This window comes from Oryza sativa, chromosome 5, assembly GCF_034140825.1.
Source record: "Oryza sativa Japonica Group chromosome 5, ASM3414082v1".
NCBI classification, from domain to species: domain Eukaryota; kingdom Viridiplantae; phylum Streptophyta; class Magnoliopsida; order Poales; family Poaceae; genus Oryza; species Oryza sativa.
Window position 1 is genome coordinate 24,328,793 of NC_089039.1, and position 21,696 is coordinate 24,350,488.

The 21,696-nt window shown below is 45.1% G+C and overlaps 1 protein-coding gene across 1 annotated transcript; it reads left to right on the plus strand.

The window, feature by feature from the left end:
- Positions 1-16,772: 16,772 nt before the first annotated feature.
- On the plus strand, positions 16,773-20,941 carry LOC4339183 (cysteine-rich receptor-like protein kinase 15). The gene is made up of 7 exons (XM_015782904.3): positions 16,773-17,802; positions 18,369-18,515; positions 18,609-18,739; positions 18,880-19,090; positions 19,178-19,415; positions 20,101-20,242; positions 20,360-20,941. Exons 1-7 carry the CDS (start codon positions 16,944-16,946, stop codon positions 20,672-20,674), a joined length of 2,043 nt encoding a protein of 680 aa, XP_015638390.1. The 5' UTR covers positions 16,773-16,943; the 3' UTR covers positions 20,675-20,941.
- Positions 20,942-21,696: the final 755 nt, after the last annotated feature.

Consider the following 21,696-nt stretch of genomic DNA (forward strand, 5'->3'; position numbering starts at 1 on the left):
AGGGGAAGAGTCAGAAGCCTCGTTTCACGATGGGACGTCACGGTGGACCTTCCACCATGATTATCCGACAGCACCGTCCCTACCACCCGGGTAGCTTCAACAAGAACCACCATAATGGCAGTCACAACAACAGTGAGCAGCACAGTCTCAACCCTACTCCGAGTTCACTAAAGATTCCAGCTCAATCAGTTCAGCCAGCTCTGCCAGAACAGCCCAAGAGGTTGGGAGAAAAACCCGAACTCTGCTTCAATTGTAACAAACCCGGACACACGGTTGGAAAGTGCCCGAAGCCAAGACGTGCTGGACCCAAGTTCGTTCAGGCCCGTGTTAATCATGCATCTGCAGAGGAGGCGCAGTCAGCACCAGAGGTTATATTGGGCACATTCCCCGTCAACTCGACACCGGCAGTAATATTGTTTGATTCTGGTGCAACCCATTCCTTCATTTCCAAGCGTTTTGCTGGTGCACATGGGTTATCCTTAGTGAAGCTTAAGATACCAATGCGAGTGCATACTCCTGGAGGTGGCATGACCACAACTCACTACTGCCCATCTGTGACAGTTGAAATTCAAGGGTTGATTTTTCCAGCCAACCTCATTCTTCTCGAATCCAAGGACCTAGATGTCATACTTGGAATGGATTGGTTAACAAGGCACAGAGGAGTGATTGATTGCGCCAGCCGCACCATCAAGTTAACCAATGCAAAAGGAGAGGTGGTAACCTTCCAGTCTCTAGTGCCGCGGAAGCCAGGGATCAGTTTAAACCAGGCTGCTGGTGAAGAACAAGAGGTAGCAGTGGAGAAAACCACTAAGAAGCTGGAGGATATTCCCATAGTCAGAGAGTATCCAGAGGTTTTTCCGGACGATCTGACAACAATGCCACCAAAAAGGGATATCGAGTTCCGGATTGACTTGGTACCTGGAACTGCACCGATCCACAAGAGGCCTTACAGAATGGGAGCCAGCGAGTTGGCGGAAGTCAAGAAGCAAGTCGATGAGCAGTTACAGAAGGGATACATCCGCCCGAGCACGTCGCCTTGGGGTGCTCCGGTTATCTTTGTGGAGAAGAAAGACAAAACCAAGAGGATGTGCGTTGACTACCGCGCACTCAATGAGGTCACCATCAAGAACAAGTATCCTTTGCCAAGGATTGATGACCTGTTTGATCAGTTGAAAGGAGTTACTGTGTTCTCTAAGATAGACCTGCGATCAGGCTATCACCAGTTGAGGATCCGCGAAGAGGATATTCCAAAGACAGCATTCATCACTCGGTACGGGTTGTTCGAATGCACAGTTATGTCTTTCGGACTCACTAATGCACCTGCCTTCTTCATGAATTTGATGAACAAGGTGTTTATGGAATTTCTAGACAAGTTTGTCGTGGTTTTCATCGATGACATACTTATCTACTCCAAGTCCGAGGAAGAACATGAGCAGCATCTTCGGCTGGTACTTGAAAAGTTAAAAGAGCACCAGCTATATGCCAAGTTCAGCAAGTGCGACTTCTGGCTTAAGGAAGTTCAGTTTCTCGGTCACATCGTGAATGCTCAAGGAGTAGCTGTGGATCCAGCAAATGTGGAGTCAGTTACCAAATGGACCCCACCAAGGACAGTCACTCAGGTTCGGAGTTTCTTAGGACTTGCGGGCTATTACCGCCGGTTCATTGAGAACTTCTCTAAAATTGCTAAGCCAATGACACAGCTATTGAAGAAGGAAGAAAAGTTTATCTGGTCTGCTGAATGCAATAGGAGTTTTGAAGAACTCAAACGACGGTTGGTGTCTGCACCAGTCTTAATCCTGCCTGATCAGACGAAAGATTTCCAGGTCTATTGTGATGCATCTCGCCAGGGGCTAGGATGTGTGTTGATGCAGGATGGCAAAGTGGTTTCTTATGCTTCACGGCAGTTGCGTCCTCATGAAGGCAACTACCCGACGCATGATCTGGAATTAGCCGCAGTTGTTCATGCTTTAAAGATTTGGCGGCACTATCTCATCGGTAACCGTTGTGAGGTATATACAGATCACAAAAGTCTAAAGTACATCTTCACCCAACCTGATCTGAATCTCCGACAGCGAAGATGGTTGGAGCTAATTAAAGATTATGATATGGGAATACATTATCATCCCGGCAAGGCTAATGTGGTTGCGGATGCCTTGAGCAGGAAGAGCTACTGCAATGTTGCATGGGTAGAGCAACTATGTGGTGAGGTTCAACGCGATTTGGAACATCTGAACCTTGGTATAGTTGAGCACGGATTCGTGGCTGCCCTAGAGGCACAGCCCACGCTGGTGGAGCAGGTTCGCATAGCTCAGGCAAGTGATCCTGAAATAGCAGAGCTCAAAAAGAACATGAGGGTTGGAAAAGCCCGAGGTTTTGTTGAGGATGAACAAGGAACAATCTGGATGGGAGAAAGATTGTGTGTACCCGAAAACAAGGAATTAAAAGACCTGATACTAACCGAGGCTCATCAAACTCAATATTCCATTCATCCCGGTAGTACTAAGATGTACCAAGACCTCAAAGAAAAGTTCTGGTGGGTCAGCATGAGAAGGGAAATAGCTGAGTTCGTAGCACTCTGTGACGTCTGTCAACGAGTAAAGGCAGAACACCAAAGGCCAGCAGGTTTGCTACAGCCACTTCAGATTCCAGAATGGAAGTGGGAAGAAATCGGAATGGATTTCATCACCGGTTTGCCCAGGACGTCATCGGGGCATGATTCTATTTGGGTAGTCGTTGACCGACTCACCAAAGTGGCTCACTTCATTCCGGTGCACACTACCTACTCAGGGAAGAAATTAGCAGAACTCTATCTATCAAGAATCATGTGTTTACATGGTGTACCTAAGAAGATCGTGTCTGATCGAGGAAGCCAATTCACTTCAAAGTTCTGGCAGAAATTACAAGAAGAATTGGGAACCCGGTTGAATTTCAGCACCGCTTACCATCCACAAACAGATGGCCAGACCGAGCGAGTCAATCAAATACTAGAGGATATGTTGAGAGCCTGTGCGCTTGACTTTGGTGGGGCATGGGACAAAAGCTTGCCGTATGCTGAGTTCTCGTACAACAACAGTTACCAAGCTAGTCTGCAGATGGCACCATTTGAAGCACTGTATGGACGGAGGTGTCGTACTCCGCTCTTCTGGGATCAGACAGGGGAACGCCAGTTGTTTGGTACAGAAGTTTTAAATGAGGCAGAAGAGAAAGTCAGAGCTGTTAGGGAAAGATTGAGAATCGCGCAATCTCGGCAGAAAAGCTATGCAGACAACCGCCGAAGGGAGCTCGTTTTCCAAGTAGGGGATTATGTGTATCTCCGTGTCACTCCGCTCAGGGGAGTACACCGCTTCCAAACCAAAGGAAAGTTGGCACCACGCTTTGTGGGACCATATCGGATTTTGGAACGCAGGGGTGAAGTTGCTTACCAGCTTGAGCTTCCCTCCAACATGCTTGGCATCCATAATGTGTTCCACGTCTCTCAGTTGAAGAAATGTTTGAGAGTTCCTGAGGAACAGGCAAGTCCGGATCAAATCGAAATCCAGGAAGACTTGACGTATGTGGAGAAGCCAACTCGTATCCTCGAAACCAGCGAGAGAAAGACCAGAAACAAAGTAATAAGATTCTGCAAGGTTCAGTGGAGCCACCACTCAGAGGAAGAGGCCACTTGGGAAAGAGAAGATGAGTTGAAGGCCACCCACCCGCACCTCTTCGCCAGCTCTTCCGAATCTCGGGGTCGAGATTCCGTTTAAGGGGGGTAGGTTTGTCACGCCCTGAAGTTTCCCCCCTTTTGCTTGCTTTAAAAATTGGCTAAATAAATCGTCCGAAGAAATTATCTTAATTAACCTAGAGCTAATTCCCTAATTAATAAATGCAAATAATAATCGGAATCGGCATGTGGAATTTTTCTTGGATTCTACATGTCACAATATATTAACAGGATTTTTAGTGGAATTTTCAGAGCCTTGGAAATAATTTTAACCAATTAAAAATCACCAAAGTGCAATTTTTAAATCCCAGGAAAATCCTTTCTTTTCTTTTTCTTTTTCCTGTTTCCTCCTTTTTCCTCTTCTTGGGCCGTCGGCCCAGTCCACCCGTCGCCCGCGCTCGGCCTCCCCTTGTGGGCCGGCCCGTTCCCCTTTCCCCTCCCCGAAGTCCTCCCTCCCTCCCTCTCTCCTTCGGGCGCCGACAGGTGGGGCCCACCTGTCGGTCGTCTTCCTCCTCTAGCCGGTTGGAGCCGAGCCCCAACCGCCGGCGCCCCACCTCCCCACGCCGCCCGCCTTCTCCGTCCCTCTCCGCGCCCGCACCTCGCGCCCACGTCGCCGCCTCTTCCCCCGCATCTCCCGGCCCGCGCGCGCGCTCGAGAGGGCGGGATTCGATTTCGAATCCACCTCTCTCACTCTCCCTCCACTCCCCACGTCGCCGGCCAAATCGGCCACCTCCCCGGCCACGTCCGCCCCCTCCCGCACCTATAAATCGCTCCCCGCGTCTTCCTCTCTCGTTTTTCGCACTCGCCGCGCTCTCCCGTGCCTCCTATCGCGCTCGCGCCGCTTGTTGCTAGTGCCGCCGCTTGCCGCCGCCTTCGGCCGCGAGCCGCCGCCGCTAGAGTCGCCGCCGCGCCAAACCGCCGCCGCCGTTAGCTTCGCCGCCGCAAGAGCTTTCCCGGCCGCCGCCTCGCGTCGCCGGAATCCCACCGGAGCACCTCTCCCCTCGCGAGCCGGTGAGTTTTTCCCTCCCCTCCATCTCCGGCCGACAATTCAAGCCGCCGTGGTCGTCGTCTCCTCTCCTAACGCCTCTCCATCTTCTCCTAGGGTGTCGCCGCCGCCCGTCCGTGCCTCCGCGTCGCCGGTCATCGCCGCTCGTCTCTTCCCACGCCGGTCGCCGCCATCGCCTCGGTGAGGAATCCCCTTTCCTCCTTCCTTTCCTCTCCCCCCGTGAGCGCCGCCGCCCTCCGCGCGTGCGCCGTCGTCTTCGGCTGCCGCCGCCGCCTTCGCGCCGGCCGCCGCCGTCTCCCCGCGCCGCCGGTCACCGCCGGCGGTCGTGCGCCGTCGTCGCCTCGCCATGGCCGGCCGGCTTGAGCCGTGCCGAGCATGTCGCCGCCCACTCCCTCCCCCTTGAGCCACTGCCCGTGGGGCCCGCTTGCCAGCCGCCCCCTCTCCCCCCCTTAGTGCCGCTGATCAGTGGGGCCCGCCTGTCGGCGCCACCCCCTCCCCTCGCTGACGTCAGCCCTGGGCTTTATTGCGCAATAAATTGATTAAGGACTTTTCTTTATTAGTAAAAACACAGTTTATCTTCTAAAATTCATAAGTAATTCATCCGAGCTCCGTTTAAGTCCATTCAAGTCTCAGTAAATCAAGAAAAATGCAAAGAATCCATTAAAAATGGTTTTGTTCCCTGTTTCAGTAGTCTTATAGCATGTTTTGCTTGTGTGCTTTGTTTGTCGCGTAGGTTTCGGCCGTTTTGTCGATCCACGGTTTCTCGAAGACGTTGCTGAGGTCTCGTCAGTGCGAGAGCAAGGCAAGTCATGAAATACGTTTGATCATATTGTACCCAATTTACAAATATCCCGCATTTCTATTAAATGTTGCATTCTTTTACAATGTAATGTGGGATGGGTCCTATTCCTCAGCCACATATTGTTTACCATATGCCGTTGATAACTTGGGTATCAAAATGACTAGATGTTGGTTTAGGAAATGCTTAGCCATGCTTAGTTCAACTAGCACACAAATGGGGATCACCTTATTACATAGACTTTGTCTATTGGCATAGCTTTAGATTGGTGCCACCGCAATGGTGTTAGTTAATTAAAATACACTGAATGGTGGGCTGTGGGTGCATGGTTTTGCTGGTCGCACCCATGGCAGTTAAGGACCGGTTCACGGGAAACCCTGGGAGACTTACCGTGCTTTCCACAAGCGGGAGTGGGTAACTGCTTGATCTGAAGTATAGCTCGACCCTTTCCTAGGCACCGGTGGCGAGGGTGGGCGTGATGGAGTTGGGTCGGCCGGGGTGTCCGGTTGTCCAGCTGCCGGATTCACCGCGGCGCAAGAGGGGACCGCCCACTGCCTTTTGAGGGGTGGGGGTGAAACCTTAGCGTGGTGTGGATGATTAGGGGAGGGTTATGTGGAGGGTCTTGTCACGATTTCCCCCTTTGCAGTATCATGGTGATACTTCGGGGCATGGCGACATGTGTGGAATCGTGTCTTGTGGGTACAGTTGTACACCTCTGGCCAGAGTAAAACTATTCGAATAGCCGTGCCCGCGGTTATGGGCGATCAACCAGATTCACCGTGATTAGTCTCATTCCTAGTTTAGCTTAATGAACTGGTGTAGTTCAGGTGGTTGGTTGGGCCTGTTGCAACGTGGGGTAGCGTTGGACAGTGTTTGGTTAATATTGATTAATTACTACAACTGTTTTACTGCCTTCAACTACTGTTTTTAAATGCTAGCTTTATGCAAAAGAACCTCTAGCCTCCTTTGGTTATATCCTGCATCATACCTCCTCTTCCGGTATGACTTGCTGAGTACAGTGGGTAGTACTCAGTCTTGCTCTCTTTTCCCCCACACCAGAGCTGAAGATCTTCCTAGTTGGAGCTGTTTTGTCAAAGTTGGTTTCGTCGCTGCCGTCAAGGATTGCCTGTGGAGTGGAGTCGCCCGCTGCTGAAGTCAAGCTTCCCGGTTTAGCTCGCTTTTATCTTTTCCGCTGCATTTGTAATCTTTTCTATTTTTGTAAGACGTGGATCTGTATGTCAACAATTGTCGTTTGTGTACCCTGGCTGGTCCTGGACAGGGATTTAATGCACATTCAGCTTAGAAATTCTGGTTCGAGAATTTCTGGGCGTGACAGTGCATTAGTGAGTCCGAAAGACATAACTATGCATTTGAACAACCCGTACCAAGTGATGAATGCTGTCTTTGGAATATCCTCTTCACGGATCCTCAACTGGTGATAGCCTGATCGCAGGTCTATCTTAGAGAACACCGTAGCTCCTTTAAACTGATCAAACAGATCATCAATCCTTGGCAAAGGGTACTTGTTCTTAATAGTGACCTCATTGAGTGCGTGGTAGTCAACGCACATCCTCTTGGTTTTGTCTTTATTCTCCACAAAGATAACCGGAGCACCCCAAGGCGACGTGCTCGGGCAGATGCATCCCTTTTGTAACTGTTCATCAACTTGCTTCTTGACATCCGCCAACTCGTTGGCTCCCATTCTATACGGCCTCTTGTAGATCGGTGCAGTTCTAGGTACCAAGTCAATTCGGAACTCAATATCCCTTTTTGGTGGAATGGTTGTCAGGACATCTGGAAAAACCTCTGGATACTCGCTGACGATAGGAATATCCTCCAACTTCTTAGTGGTTTTCTCCACTGCTACTTCTTGTTCTTCACCAGTAGACTGGTTCAGACTGATCCCTTGCTTCTGCGGTACTTGAGGGAAGGTCCACGAGATCACCTTTTCCCTAACAAATTAAGGTTAATAATACATGCGATCGACTAAATCATAAAAAGTATTTGATCTCCTCAACAACTAGATCATCTTCATCCGACATCGACATGCCATACGCCTATTCCACTTGCTCGACGATAGGTATGGTGTCCATTACCTAAAATTGGCAAACAAATACACAGTTTTAGAATCCAATTGATCTCTATCTAGAAACAAACAAAATTAACTCTACACTAGAGAAAAACTGCACATATTTATACTATCAGCACAAGGGCATCAGTGAATCTCACAAAAGAAAAGAGGAGAAGTGTAGACAGGTTCTACAGTTGATTATGAACTATAATCTATCTTGATGTGACCATGGCTACTATGGATATGACCATTGCTCACATCATGAATCAACAAGAAGACATCAAGATCAAGTCCTCCATGTGCTGCAATCTGATTCGGCCACGTGTTACATTGCTGATTTCAAACGGCCGCCAAATCTACATACGTGCTCCGTTTTGGGCCCGTGAGTACTTGATGGAAAGCTCTCGAAGTCCTCCTTCCAACGGATCCAGCCTCATCTCGGAATTCTATCTCGTTTGGCCACAATCACAGAAGCAAGGTGCTGCGTCACCTGTATTGGGCCAATGGGCTTGTAACTTTGTCTGGGACCCTGGCCCATGTGGGGTGCACCCCAATCTGGTGGAGCACGACCCTTGGACCCTCTTGGTCATCCTCCCACCTCTATAAATAGTTAGGTACCCCTTCAGGGTTTCTTGGGTTTTGATAGATTAAAGTTTAGCCATTGCTACTTGCTTGCAGCGCGCGTGTTGGCTAGACCGTCCGTCTGCTTGTTCTTCGGAACCCCAACTTATCATTTGTATTAAATTCCTATTTGCAATATCAGATTGCTTTTATCTTGTTCTTGCTTGTTTCTTCGATTTGCTTGCAGGAATAGGGTTGATCTGCACCGGCAAGATCAACAACCCACGGAGAGGTGTATCGATCGCTAAGGCGCAACACAACGTCTCGTACGGTTGTAGTCGGATCGTCAACGTTTCTCCCAAATCGTAGTTATCACAACTCACCGAAAGATCGGGCCAACAACAGCCTTGAGTGTCAAGAGGAACTCAGGGTTCATCAGGTGGTATCAGAGTTTTCGTTGCTCGGTGAGTTTTATCTACCCATAACCAGAAAATTGCCATACAAAAAAAATTGTATCCTGTACCTAGCCATATTGTGCCATTGCATTGTTTTTATCAGTTTTTGCTTTGTTGAGTTTTGTGTTGCATTGTCGAGTCGTGTTGCTGGTCTTAGCGTTTAGTTCGTTTAGAGTTTCGAGTTCTGGTCACGTTTCGTACCACTGTCATCACCCCCGCCGTGTCTTTGTTGTCGTCGGGACCTAGGAAAACGGAATCATCTTGTTGTCGGGGTTTCGTTTTTCTAGTTTTCAGAAGTTTTTGTCGGTCGGTCTTGGAGTTGCTGAGTTGCATCAAGGGTTTGTCGTCTGTATTCGGCCGTGCTTGTTTCTCTTGCGCGAGGAAGAGGAGAGAAAGAAAAGATAACAGATCTGTTTTTGGAGGAAGTTTTGCAGACTAGATCAATCAGGTTGGTTAGTTTCCATCTAAGGCCAAACTTTCCAAACTCTCCCCACGCGTGAAGACCGGTTGGCGCCATCTCCTTTTGTCGCCCACTTTAGCTGAGTCCGACTCCCTCCCTCTCACGTCGGTTTCGCCTGTTCCGAGTTGTGTCAAACACCTTGGTGAATTTTTGTTTGGTGTCAGTTTCGAGATCCGTTTCGAAAAACGGAATCAGTATAAATTCAGCATTCCATTTTTGTATAATTTTTAATTTTGGTTTGGACTTTTACAGTTGAGTCCTTGTAATTTTCATATTTACATTTGAGTCCCAGTAATCTTGCATTGAGGTCCTTGAGTTGTTTTTGCAGAAAAAAAAATAAAATAAAAAAAAGAAAGTAAGGAAAAGGCAGGAAGGTGCATAAAAAGAAAAAAGAAAAGAAAAGCCGCACCAAAAAAAAGGAGAGAAAAAAAAGAAGAAGAAAGAAGGAAGAAGAAAGAAAGAAAAAAAATCAGTTGTATTTTTGAGCTGAACATGATCTATCAGAGTGTGCCTAAGTTAAAAAAATCAGTTGTATCTTTGAGCTGAACATGATCTATCAGAGTGCGCCTAAGTTGTTTCTAGTGCTATCCTGTGGTATCGCTTGTGTCTAGGCTCACGTCTCTAGTACGTTCTAGCCTAGGACCAGCATGGTACTTGACTTTGAACCATTATTCAACTTTGCATTCTCTGATTTGAGCATTTGCTATCCCTTTGCTACATATTTAAGCCTACCCAGAGCTCCACAGATCTGATTGCAGCCGTACAACAAGTGTTTGCCAAGGCATCGATACATCCAACCTCTATTGGGGTGCTTGGTTAAGTCGGTGTACATCACCATTCCGCTTGCTTTGGTAAGAACTTGTAAGAGCTTGGTTAAAAGCTTGAGTGTGTGTGATATTTGAGCTGCCACTACCTAGTAGTTGATAGGAGCATGCATATTTTTGTGTGTTTCTTGTTTGCTACTAACCATGGCAGGATTGCGTAAGGGAATACGAGAACATCGACTTCTACACCTTCGACGAGATATGACGACTTCTCCAAATGATACATATGAGGTACATGACTATAATTTTGAACAAGTTGCATCTAAGTTACCCTTCTATGATGGGAAGTATGATTCTGTTGCATACATTGATTGGGAGCTAGCAGTAGACAATGAATTTGATATATATGATTTTTCTGATGCTCAAATGATTAAGGCTGCTAGTAATAAATTTACCTCTTCTGCATTATTTTGGTGGACTTATGTTAGTAATAAACCTGAAACTTGGGATGAATTGAAAACCATGATGAGAAAACGCTTTGTGACATCTTATTACAAATGTACTCTTCGGGAGAAATTAGAACATCTGAAACAAGGTGACAGAACTGTTAGGGAGTACATTCATGAATTTAAGGTCTGTATCATCTACAGTGGTCTCAAAGAGTGCAATGAAAATACAACGCGTAGATTTTTCAATGGGCTTAATTCTGAAATTCAGGTTTTGCTTGATAATGTGACATATAATCATATTGGGCACCTATTCATGCTTGCTCGTAGCATTGAGAGTCAGATCATATCAAAGGCGAGGATGCATGACCAATGTGATTTATCTCCTATTTCTGAATCCCCAATATACTTATGTAATGATGATGTGCAAACATTGGAGGAGCAATCTTTTGTCTCCCCTGTTACTAACGTTTTGCAGGAAGATCAGCACATCCAAGAAAAGGAGAATGGTATACTTGAGAAGAAAGAGGATGAAGCACCTGCGATGTCTGAAAAAAGTTCGCAAGGTAAATTAAATGGTGCTGAGAGAAATGAAGGTGAGTATTCTCAAGGTGAGCTACACTTGTCCACTTTTCATGCTATAGTAGAGCAACCATTAGTGGAATCAATTGCTGAGTTGCCTTTGTCACAAGTTGATTTACTTGTTGTTCCTTGTGATAAAGAAGAGTTGTGTGATAATGTTTCACTTATATCCATGCCACAACTGTTCTACTATTTCTTTGTGTGCTGATTATAAGTATGTTGTTCACATTGCTAATGAAGTAGAGGAACGCGAATTGCTATCTTCTTTAAATACTTTGGGCTATGTTCAGTTTGATGATTTTTGTGAGCTCGATAATTTGAAGGAGAAATTATTTGCTAAATCTGATTTGCCATGTCCAACTAATGCTATTTTTCATATCTTTGGCGAATATAATGATAGAGGAATATTTTTGGTGCATAGAGTTTACATTTGTTCGGATTTAGAACATCTTGTAGTTCTGGATAAAATATGCAAGCTAGAGAGACATGTTACTGCTAATCATATTGTCTCGAGTTTGTCTTGTTTTGATTGCAAGAAACAGGTTGTTTTCAGTGGACTGCGCGAAGAGCACCATATGGAAAAACCGAGGACGGTTTTCCGTGAAGAAGGGAGGATGATGTGACCATGGCTACTATGGATACGACCATTGCTCACATCATGAATCAACAAGAAGACATCAAGATCAAGTCCTCCATGTGCTGCAATCTGATTCGGCCACGTGTTACATTGCTGATTTCAAACGGCCGCCAAATCTACATACGTGCTCCGTTTTGGGCCCGTGAGTACTTGATGGAAAGCTCTCGAAGTCCTCCTTCCAACGGATCCAGCCTCATCTTGGAATTCTATCTCGTTTGGCCGCAATCACAGAAGCAAGGTGATGCGTCACCTGTATTGGGCCAATGGGCTTGTAACTTTGTTTGGGACCCTGGCCCATGTGGGGCCCATGTGAGGTGCGCCCCAATCTGGTGGAGCACGACCCTTGGACCCTCTTGGTCGTCCTCCCACCTCTATAAATAGTTAGGTACCCCTTCAGGGTTTCTTGGGTTTTGATAGATTAAAGTTTAGCCATTGCTACTTGCTTGTAGCGCGCGTGTCGGCTAGACCGTCCGTCTGCTTGTTCTTCGGAACCCCAACTTATCATTTGTATTAAATTCCTATTTGCAATATCAGATTGCTTTTATCTTGTTCTTGCTTGTTTCTTCGATTTGCTTGCAGGAATAGGGTTGATCTGCACCGGCAAGATCAACAACCCACGGAGAGGTGTATCGATCGCTAAGGCGCAACACAACGTCTCATACGGTTGTAGTCGGATCGTCAACGTTTCTCCCAAATCGTAGTTATCACAACTCACCGAAAGATCGGGCCAACAACAGCCTTGAGTGTCGAGAGGAACTCAGGGTTCATCATATCTAGATGTTTGTAAGCCTGCACAGACAAGTGATAATGGAAATTACAAGATGCAATTTTCCTTTGGGGGAAAAAAAGGAATCAACGGATTTCTTTGTAAGGTTGGAAATTCAGTATCACCTCTTCTCCGGCTGGTTGTTGGCTGCTCGACGCCTTCTTTCTGCATACTTTGCAGCTAGTTCCTTGTCCTTCTGTTTTCATCCAAGATGCTAAAAGTTACAAAACTTTCCAAACAGATAAATGTATTTGCAGCTAAAATCAGAACGATAACAGGAAATGACCTGGCTTATTTTGTTGAAAAAAGGAACACAATTTGTGATAGAGACATTTGTGATTAGAACACTAATTATTTTGCAAATAATTTCCGAGATAACTAGATACAAATTGCAACGAGCAATGCGTGAGGAAGGACATATTAGCTACTTCATGAATGACCAATACAACAGCTAACCGCTTAGTGGAAACTGAATGATTATTCGGCTACGCATGCTTGAAAATTAGACTGAAGAAACAAGCATATTTGTCCGTGCTAACAGTAACCAGCAGTTCTGCGTTCAGTGCCTCTATAGTGCAGCTGTGAGTACTTTGCTAATGCCGCACAATGACTAGCAGTTCAAGATCAAATTATTAGTTGCTAGCTGTTTCGTGAGTAACCAATCAGCACCTTTCACCAATTGATAACTGAAACAGTAATTAGCCAATTCTAATGTAGAAAAATGGGAATAACAGTATAAACCAATCCGATTGCCAATGTCCAAAACAAAATCAGATTCCCCAGTCACCGATGCTCATTTTAATTCAAGGAAAAACCGACACTTTATGGGAGAAAGTTAGGGATAATATATATATATATATATATATATATATATATATATATATATATATATATATATATATAGGACACTCATATGGGGCACCATGGTGCCCGGGCACCATGGTTTCAAATGCACAAAATCACTCAAATTTTTCAAAATTTTCAAATTATGAGTATATACCTAGTTATAAGAATTCGATTCATACCTATACCTATCAACAAAACAACTCAAATTTAACTTTATTTCACAATCCATGATTACATACCTAACTAATTATATGTATGGATGCTATATACCTAGAATCAAAATCTAACAAAAACAAGTTCAAATTCAGTTCAAACTTACTTTCAACTAGTTAGTAAAGTAGTTAATATTAATACCTAAATAATTAAAAAAGTTTTATGCTCATTTGAATTGGGTATATACTCAATTTCAACAATGGTGCCCAGGCACCATGGAGCACCAAACAAATTTACTATATATATATATATATATATATATATATATATATATATATATATACACCTTCTTTACAGTCTTGATTGCCAATGTATCCCCCATTAGCATTCATAGTGTTCATGTGATCGATGTACCTCTCCCAGTCAAAGCTACCAGGATGGGAATACAGACTATTGCACTCTTCATCAGTCCAGTCTGCGAATCCGTTAGGGGCGAAAGGGACATCCATTGGTCTTACCGCATTAGCCTTGTCTGCCCTTATCGCGGTCTCCTTGAATATTTCATAGCAGCGAGCCTTCTCCTCCTCGGTGCTGTACGAACGGTTGTGCTCCTTCATCCAGTCCTGAAACCTGGCCTTCATGGTTGCCTCATCGACCTTCACATCCTGCTGCTTCACAGCTTCTTCCCAGTCACTCACCTCCTTAGCAGATGCTTCCTCGTCGTAAGGAGGCATTCCCCCATGAGTGTTTGAAAGTTGACATGATCGAGATAACTAGCCCACTGAACTGTGCCATCTTTGTCCACAAACCCTGCCTTGATGGCTGCTTCCTTACTCAGGTAAGGGTAAGGTTCCTTGACAGCCCCCCTGTCACATACATCCTCTATCCCATAATATAAGTCGGTTAAACTTAGTACGGTCTTTAAAACAAATCTTTGGATTCTAATTTCTTATATATAGTATAATGTTTGTAGCAATATAAAAGTAAACTATAACCATATGAAATTAAATTCAAATATCAATCCAATGTATTATTTTCAGCAAATAAAATTCATAATAGTTAATCAAATGTTTTAAAAGTTGAATCTTAAAACGCATGTGTGCCTTATATTATATTATGGGATTTAGGCAGTAACCCCTTCCTGCCTTCCTCCTGCAGCTGGAGATGTACATCAACAGGTAGGTGGTGGTGGGCATGGTTAGGTCACCTGGATCAGAGCTAACTAACGAAGAGAAATCTAAAGGCTTTTGTTTTGTTTTTTTTTCTTTTTTGTCAATTCATACCTCCTGACTTGTCTGTGCTCTCGTTGAAATACAGGATTGTGGCCAATCCAGCCAACGCAATCGTGGCTACAACTCCATAAGCGCCACCATCACCAACGGCGAGATCCCTCTGTATCATACAGAGATGAGAACACATGAGCTGCGAGTGCACACAAGAAATAAAATTTTCGATCTGAGAACCGGGTGAAACGGACGGAGATTTCACCAGGGCGCGGAGAGAGCGTGCTGACCTCCCCGCCGTAGCCTGAGTGAAGATCCCCAGCGAGGACTCCGCCTCCGCCTGCGCCTGCGCGCGTGGCGAGAATCTCCTACAGGTGAGAAGGGAACCGAGGGCACGGAGAGACATGGTCGCCACAGGAGAGCTCCTTCTTCCTCCTCCTCCTCGATTTACTCTTCGCTCTCCGCCGCCGCCGCTCGCCTCGTCGCCTCGATTCGACTGTAGGGTGTGAGACGGACTTCGCTTCCGATGGACGGGGCTTGTATGGCCGAACAGAACTGGAATCCGTTATCTTAATGAGTTTGAATTGCGTCCATGAACCGTGATATATAGGCTGTTTTTATACTGGGATAAAGTTTTGGCGTGTCACATTAAATATACGGACACATATTTAAAGTATTAAACATAGACTAATAACAAAATAAATCACAGAATCTGCTTGTAAACTACGAGACGAATTTTATTAAGCCTAATTAATCCGTCATTAGCAAATGTTTACTGTAGCACCACATTGTCAGATCATGGAGCAATTAGGCTTAAAAGATTCGTCTTGCAATTTACACGCAATCTGTATAATTAGTTATTTTTTTCGTTTATTTAATACTCTATGCATATGTCCAAATATTCGATGTGACATGGTGAAAAATTTTGCCAGATGATCTAAACAAGGCTATAGTATAACACGGACACCCAACTTATAATAAGTTGCCAAGCAGAGCTTCTAGAAAGTATATAGTTCTAGGTTTTAGCTGACATGACAAGTCAATATGAAACTCAACATGAACCACACATATCAGCTTTCTCCTCTAATCTTCTCTCCCATTCCAGCTTTCTTCCTCCTCTTTCCCCCTCGCTCTCTTTCTAGTCTTCAAGGGAGCGGACCAGCGGGATAAGGGGGAGGGGCAGGGGAGCTCGATCCTCTTCTCGCAGACGAAGAAGATAGGGTTCTTGGTGAGACAGGTGTAATATGGAACGAAACCTCTGGTTGAGAGAACGGTACGAGTACCTACGAGTACCGACATACAGCTGATAGCGGAATGTGCAAGCCGCAGCACCTGGGGTTTGCCAACCATGGCCCCCAACACCATGGCCACAGCGTCCGCTCCATCCTCACCTCGCTTTTTCTTTTTTCAAATTTAAGTTAACTCTAGAATCCTAGAAAGTTTTAAATTTTGAGTTAAAAGTTTCAAAATTTGTGTTGGAAGTTTTAAAATTAAATTGAAAGCTTCAAATTAAATATACCTTTTGAAGCTGAATAGATATTTCTCTATTAGAAATACTCATGGTTGGAAGTTTTCAAAATCAAGCTAAACATTTTTAAATTTCCAATAGAAACTAAGTAACAAATTAGAAATTAAATCTACTATATGACTTGATTAAACCCAAAAAAAAAGAAAGGTGACTTCATGCATGCAGGATACGATATCGCTAATTAGCAATCAGGCACGCCCACCACCTCCCGCCTGATCACTATCCGTACGGTAAGAAATACGCGTCCATACGTATAAAATATACTCCCTCCGTCCCAAAAAAAAAAAAGCAAACCCTAAGTTTCCGTGCCAACGTTTGACTGTCCGTCTTATATGAAATTTTTTTATAATTAGTATGTTCATTGTTGTTAGATGATAAAATATGATTAATACTTTATGTGTGACTTATCTTTTTAATTTTTTTCATAATTTTTTCAAATAAGACGGACGGTCAAACGTTAGACACGGAAACCAGGGTTTGTCTTGTTTTTTGGAACGGAGGGAGTATATATAAACATTTTACGTACATGTATAAAGTTTGTACGACTATATATTTAAAAAATTATATGTCAAAAATGTATACTTGTACGAATAAATTTATAATACATAAAAATTGTAAAGATGTGTAAAGTTTATACATAAATGAAAACTTGGTATATAATTTTGTGTACTTATGTATGTATAACTATGTATATGTACATATAAACTTTGCATTTATCCAAGTATAAATACAAAGTATATAAATACGTGTACATGACTGAGGAACCGATCCCGCGGGTGCAGCTCTAGTTGTCCCCCCTCCGGAACTTGCCTCTATAGTAAAAAAACTCGCGCTACTTGCATTGATATTAACGAGTTGTTGCTTCCTCCTCGAGAGAGCTCAACGGCGACGAAGCAGCGCGACGCGACGCGACGCCCTGCGGTGGCGTGGCAACACCGCAACAATGGCGCCGCCGCCGCCGTCGCCGCCGTGCCGGCCGCGAGTCAAGCCCGAGCGCGCCCTTCTGTGCTTCTCCCTCCTCCTCCTCCTGACCGCCACCACGGCGAACGCCAGCATCACCGACTGCCCAACTACAAGCAGCACCAACTCCAGCCATGTCGACGACGGTGCCTTCGGGGCCAACCTCCGCGCTCTCCTCTCCTCCCTTTCCGCAGCCGCGGCGGCATCGTCGTCGGGGTTCGCCGAGAACGCGACCGGCGCGGCGCCGGACACGGCGTACGGCCTCGCGCAGTGCCGCGGCGGCATCGTCGGCGGCGGCAATGGCACCAGCTGCCGCTCCTGCCTCGACGACTCGGTGCGGGACGCGGCCAAGGCGTGCCCCGGCGAGAAATCCGCCGTGATCATCTCCGACTACTGCCTCGTCCGGTACTCCAACGCGAGCTTCGCCGGCGCCGCCGACGAGCGGACGGTGAAGCTCTGGTGGAACACGGACAACGCGACGCAGCCGGAGAGGTTCAAGTCGCTGCTGGGGACGCTGATGGGCAACCTCACCGACGCGGCGGCGCGCGCGTCGTCGCCGCTGATGTTCGCGGCCGGCGAGACCGACCTCCCGCCCTTCACCAAGATCTACGGCATGGCGCAGTGCACCCGCGACCTCGCCGCCGGCGACTGCTACCGCTGCCTCGTCGGCGCCGTCAACAACATCCCGAAATGCTGCGACGGGAAGCAGGGCGGGCAGGTCATCACGAGGAGCTGCTCCATCCGGTTCGAGGTGTACCCGTTCTTCGACGCCCAGGCCGCCAAGGCGGCCATGTCGCCTGCGCCGGCGCCGGCGCCGGTGACGACGCCCACCGGGGTCAATGGTAAGTCAAGTCAAAGGTCTCTCCCGTGCGCGTTTGCACTTGCGTCGCTTTCTCCACGCGTTTGCTTGTATAGGTCGCGAAAAGAAAAAAGTTTAGTTGTCATATTGGATATTTGATCAGATATTGGAAGGAGTTTTCGGACACGAATGAAAAAACTAATTTCACCTGGAAACCGCGAGAGCACACGTGGGTTACTATATTACTTATGACTAATTATGGACTAATTAGGATTAAAAGATTTGTCTCGTGATTTCCCCCCAACTGTGCAATTAATTTTTTTAATCTATATTTAATGCTTCATGTATATATCTAAAGATTCGATGTAATGTTTTTGGAAAAAATTTATGGGAACTAAACCAGGCCTTAACCAGGCCTTAGTAGCTGGTTGCAACTTGCAACTTTCTGACTCTAAATTCCGAACACTTGTTCTCTTCTTCAACCGTGTTTTCTCCTTCAACCTTGTCGAGTGGACAGAACAAAGTGGTTTGCACCCATAGATTCTGATAGTACAATGACTTTTGTGCTCTGAATTTGTGTTTTGACCATGGTAAAACATGTTTATGCAGGAAGTAATCACACAGTCAGTAAGTCTGTGATTGTCCCAGTTACTGTGGGAGTTGCCGTGTTACTAGTGGTAATACTGCTGCTAATTGCCCTTTGTCTGTGCAAGAGGAACAGAAAACCACATAAGCATATGATGATTGGAAGCGTCGGTAAGTCCTCAAGGCTTGAAACAACTGCATTAGCATTATAGCACATCTGAAGAATATTTAAGGGCTTAACTCGTCAGTTTTTCCTATGAACAGATCTTGGAGATGAAGACGAAATGAGAGGCTCAGAATCTCTCTTGTATGATTTGAGTACTCTAAGAGCAGCAACTGCCAACTTCTCAGAAGAAAATAAGCTCGGAGAAGGTGGATTTGGCCCAGTCTACAAAGTAAGTTAAGTCTGCAACCTGACAATCAAGTTCAGTTCTAATTAGCCTGTAAAAGTAGCTCACAGATTCATACTTGCAGTTATGCAAGCAATGTGATCTACATTACTTGAACTTACCGATTCTGATGCTGTTGAGTTCAGGGTACACTGCAAAATGGTCAAGAGATTGCAGTGAAGAGATTGTCAGCAACTTCCCATCAAGGGCAATTGGAGATGAAGAATGAGGTAGTCTTGGTTGCAAAGCTTCAGCACAAGAATCTGGTCAGGCTGCTAGGATGCTGCATCGAAGAACGGGAGAAAATCCTAGTTTATGAGTTCCTCTGTAACAAAAGCCTCGACACTATCCTTTTCGGTACTTCATTCAGATAATCTAAGCCTATTTAATTTTATATATCCTTGTTTAGTAAGCTAATCAACAGAATTTACATGGACAATTCAGACACTTCAAGACAGCAAGACCTTAACTGGGAGCAAAGATTCAAGATCATTGAAGGGATCGGAAGAGGGCTTCTTTATCTTCATGAAGATTCAAGGCTCAAGATCATCCACCGTGATCTCAAAGCTAGCAACATCTTGTTAGATGTAGACATGAACCCCAAGATATCAGACTTCGGCCTTGCCAAGTTATTTAACATGGAAGCGAGCGTAGCAAACACTAGCAGGATTGCTGGAACCTAGTAAGTGCTTCAGATATTAGAGTCCTCTCTTGAAAAAGTATATCTATACTAAATGAGCACTCGAAGGAAACTCCCACGTTAACTTATGAAAGATTTGACCATTAATTAGATAATTGTATTATCATGACCATATATCATATTAAGAGTTTCTGTAAAATAAAACAGGTGGTTTTAAATCAGTGAGCTCATTTTAGTTTTTCTAAAATATAGTAATATTTTAAGAATTCGGAATTGATAAATATGAAATTGTACCCATATTGAATTCTCAATTTAGTATGTCATTGATTTAATTTTAAGATTCGAAAATAATAACTAAGAAGTTGTAAGTTGTTAATGGCATATGGTCTCTTTTTTCAACTTGAATGTCACTCCCTCCGTTTCATATAATAAGTCGTTTGGTTTTTTTTTTCTAGTCAAAGTTTTTAAAATTTGATCAAATTTATAAAAAAATATATATTATTATTTTCAACACAAAGCGATCATATTATTAGATTTAATGAAACTAATTTGATATTTTAGATGTTGCTAAATTTTTCTACAAACTTGATTAAATTTAATAAAATTTAACTATGAAAAAGGTCAAACGACTTGTAATATTGTAATATGTAATATGAAACTGATAGAGTATTACATTACTATCATTTGGAAATTTGAGCTGAGAGCATTAGATATACCTCTTGTTCAGCGGATACATGGCGCCGGAGTACGCGCTGCACGGCATCTTCTCGGCCAAATCCGACGTCTTCAGCTACGGCGTGCTCCTCCTCGAGATCGTCACCGGCCGCCGCAACACCTGCCTCCATGACTCCGAGGATCTCCTGGCATTTGTAATCCCCGCGCAAATCCTATCTAAAGTTTAATCACAAACATTGCAATCTGCAATTCGAAAGACTTTTGCATGGATATACAACCGTCTGAGACTGATTCTGCTCGCCGGCGTGCAGGTCTGGAGGCACTGGAGCCGCGGCGGCGCCGGGGAGCTGCTCGACGGCTGCCCCGCCGCCGGCCGCCGGCCGCAGGAGCTTCTGCGGTGCATCCACGTGGGGCTCCTCTGCGTGCAGGAGGACCCGCAGCTCCGCCCCGGCATGGCGGCAGTCGTCGTCATGCTCAACAGCCGCTCGGTCACGCTGCCGGCGCCCTCGGCGCCGGCGTTCGTCTCCGCGAGCCGTGGGATCGGCGGAAGCCCGCCGCCGGCGGCGGCGGCGGGAGATGCGCCGGCGAGGAGCACGGATCACGAGGTTCCTACGGCTGCTCGATAGCCGTCGATCAACGGCGCTTCTGTCTCTGAACTAGAGCCCCGGTGACATCGGAGATTCGGAGGACTGACGGCTGGGCCCGGCTTATGTTTCTGCTCTGAATTTGAAAATTTGTTGCTCGTTTTGCATTCAAAATTTCTCTCGGATTTAATGCATTTCTGTATGCCGTTCAGTGTTGGAGTAGTTAAGTGGATATGAAAATGTAATGACGGCTTTGTAATTTAAATTTTTCGACGAGCTTAGCAATTCAAGTGGTTTATGTAGTACAAATCAACTCAACTCAGTCAGAAAAAGTAGAAATCAAATCCCTTCCCAAATTCAAAGCACAAATCGGCTGGTATTCGTGGTAGTAGACCTAGTCAAACGGCCCAAACCTCGTCAAATCCAGGCCCAAAAGATTGGCCCATGTGTTTTTTACATTGAAAACAAATGAAAATTGTGCCGGCCAGGTTGGACCAGATGGCCTAAGGTCTAGATAGGGTGGGCCGAAACGGTCTCCCGCATCTTAAAATTTGTGTGAACGGACGATTTGGCATCAAAACTGGGAGTCTTAATTCAGATTGCATCAAAATAATTTATTCCAAAATTTAATAATATTAAAGTTTTCGTAAATTAACAACATTGTAAAGTTTTGATAGGACGAACGATATTACCAGACAATAATATGGTTCAAAATAGTAGGGGTGGGCATTCAGTATGACCGAAAATTTCGGTCTTGATCTTCGGTATTTCGGTGTTTGAAAAGTGAATACTGAATCTCAACGCGAAAATATCAGGACCGATAAATTCGGTCTCGGTCTTGACCGAAATTCAACAACATTTTCATATATGCAAAGAAATAATGAAAATTTTCAACACAAAAATCACAAAAAAAATTTGTAAACACGTATGAGTAAAGACTCTTATTAGGTTGCATGCCTATAAGAAGTAGAGATGTGAAAATTAGAGTTTAATCCTATTGAACTTAGTGGATTGTAGGTTGCATCTAGATTTTTTTTTTTGTTAAATCGGTCTTTTCAGATAAC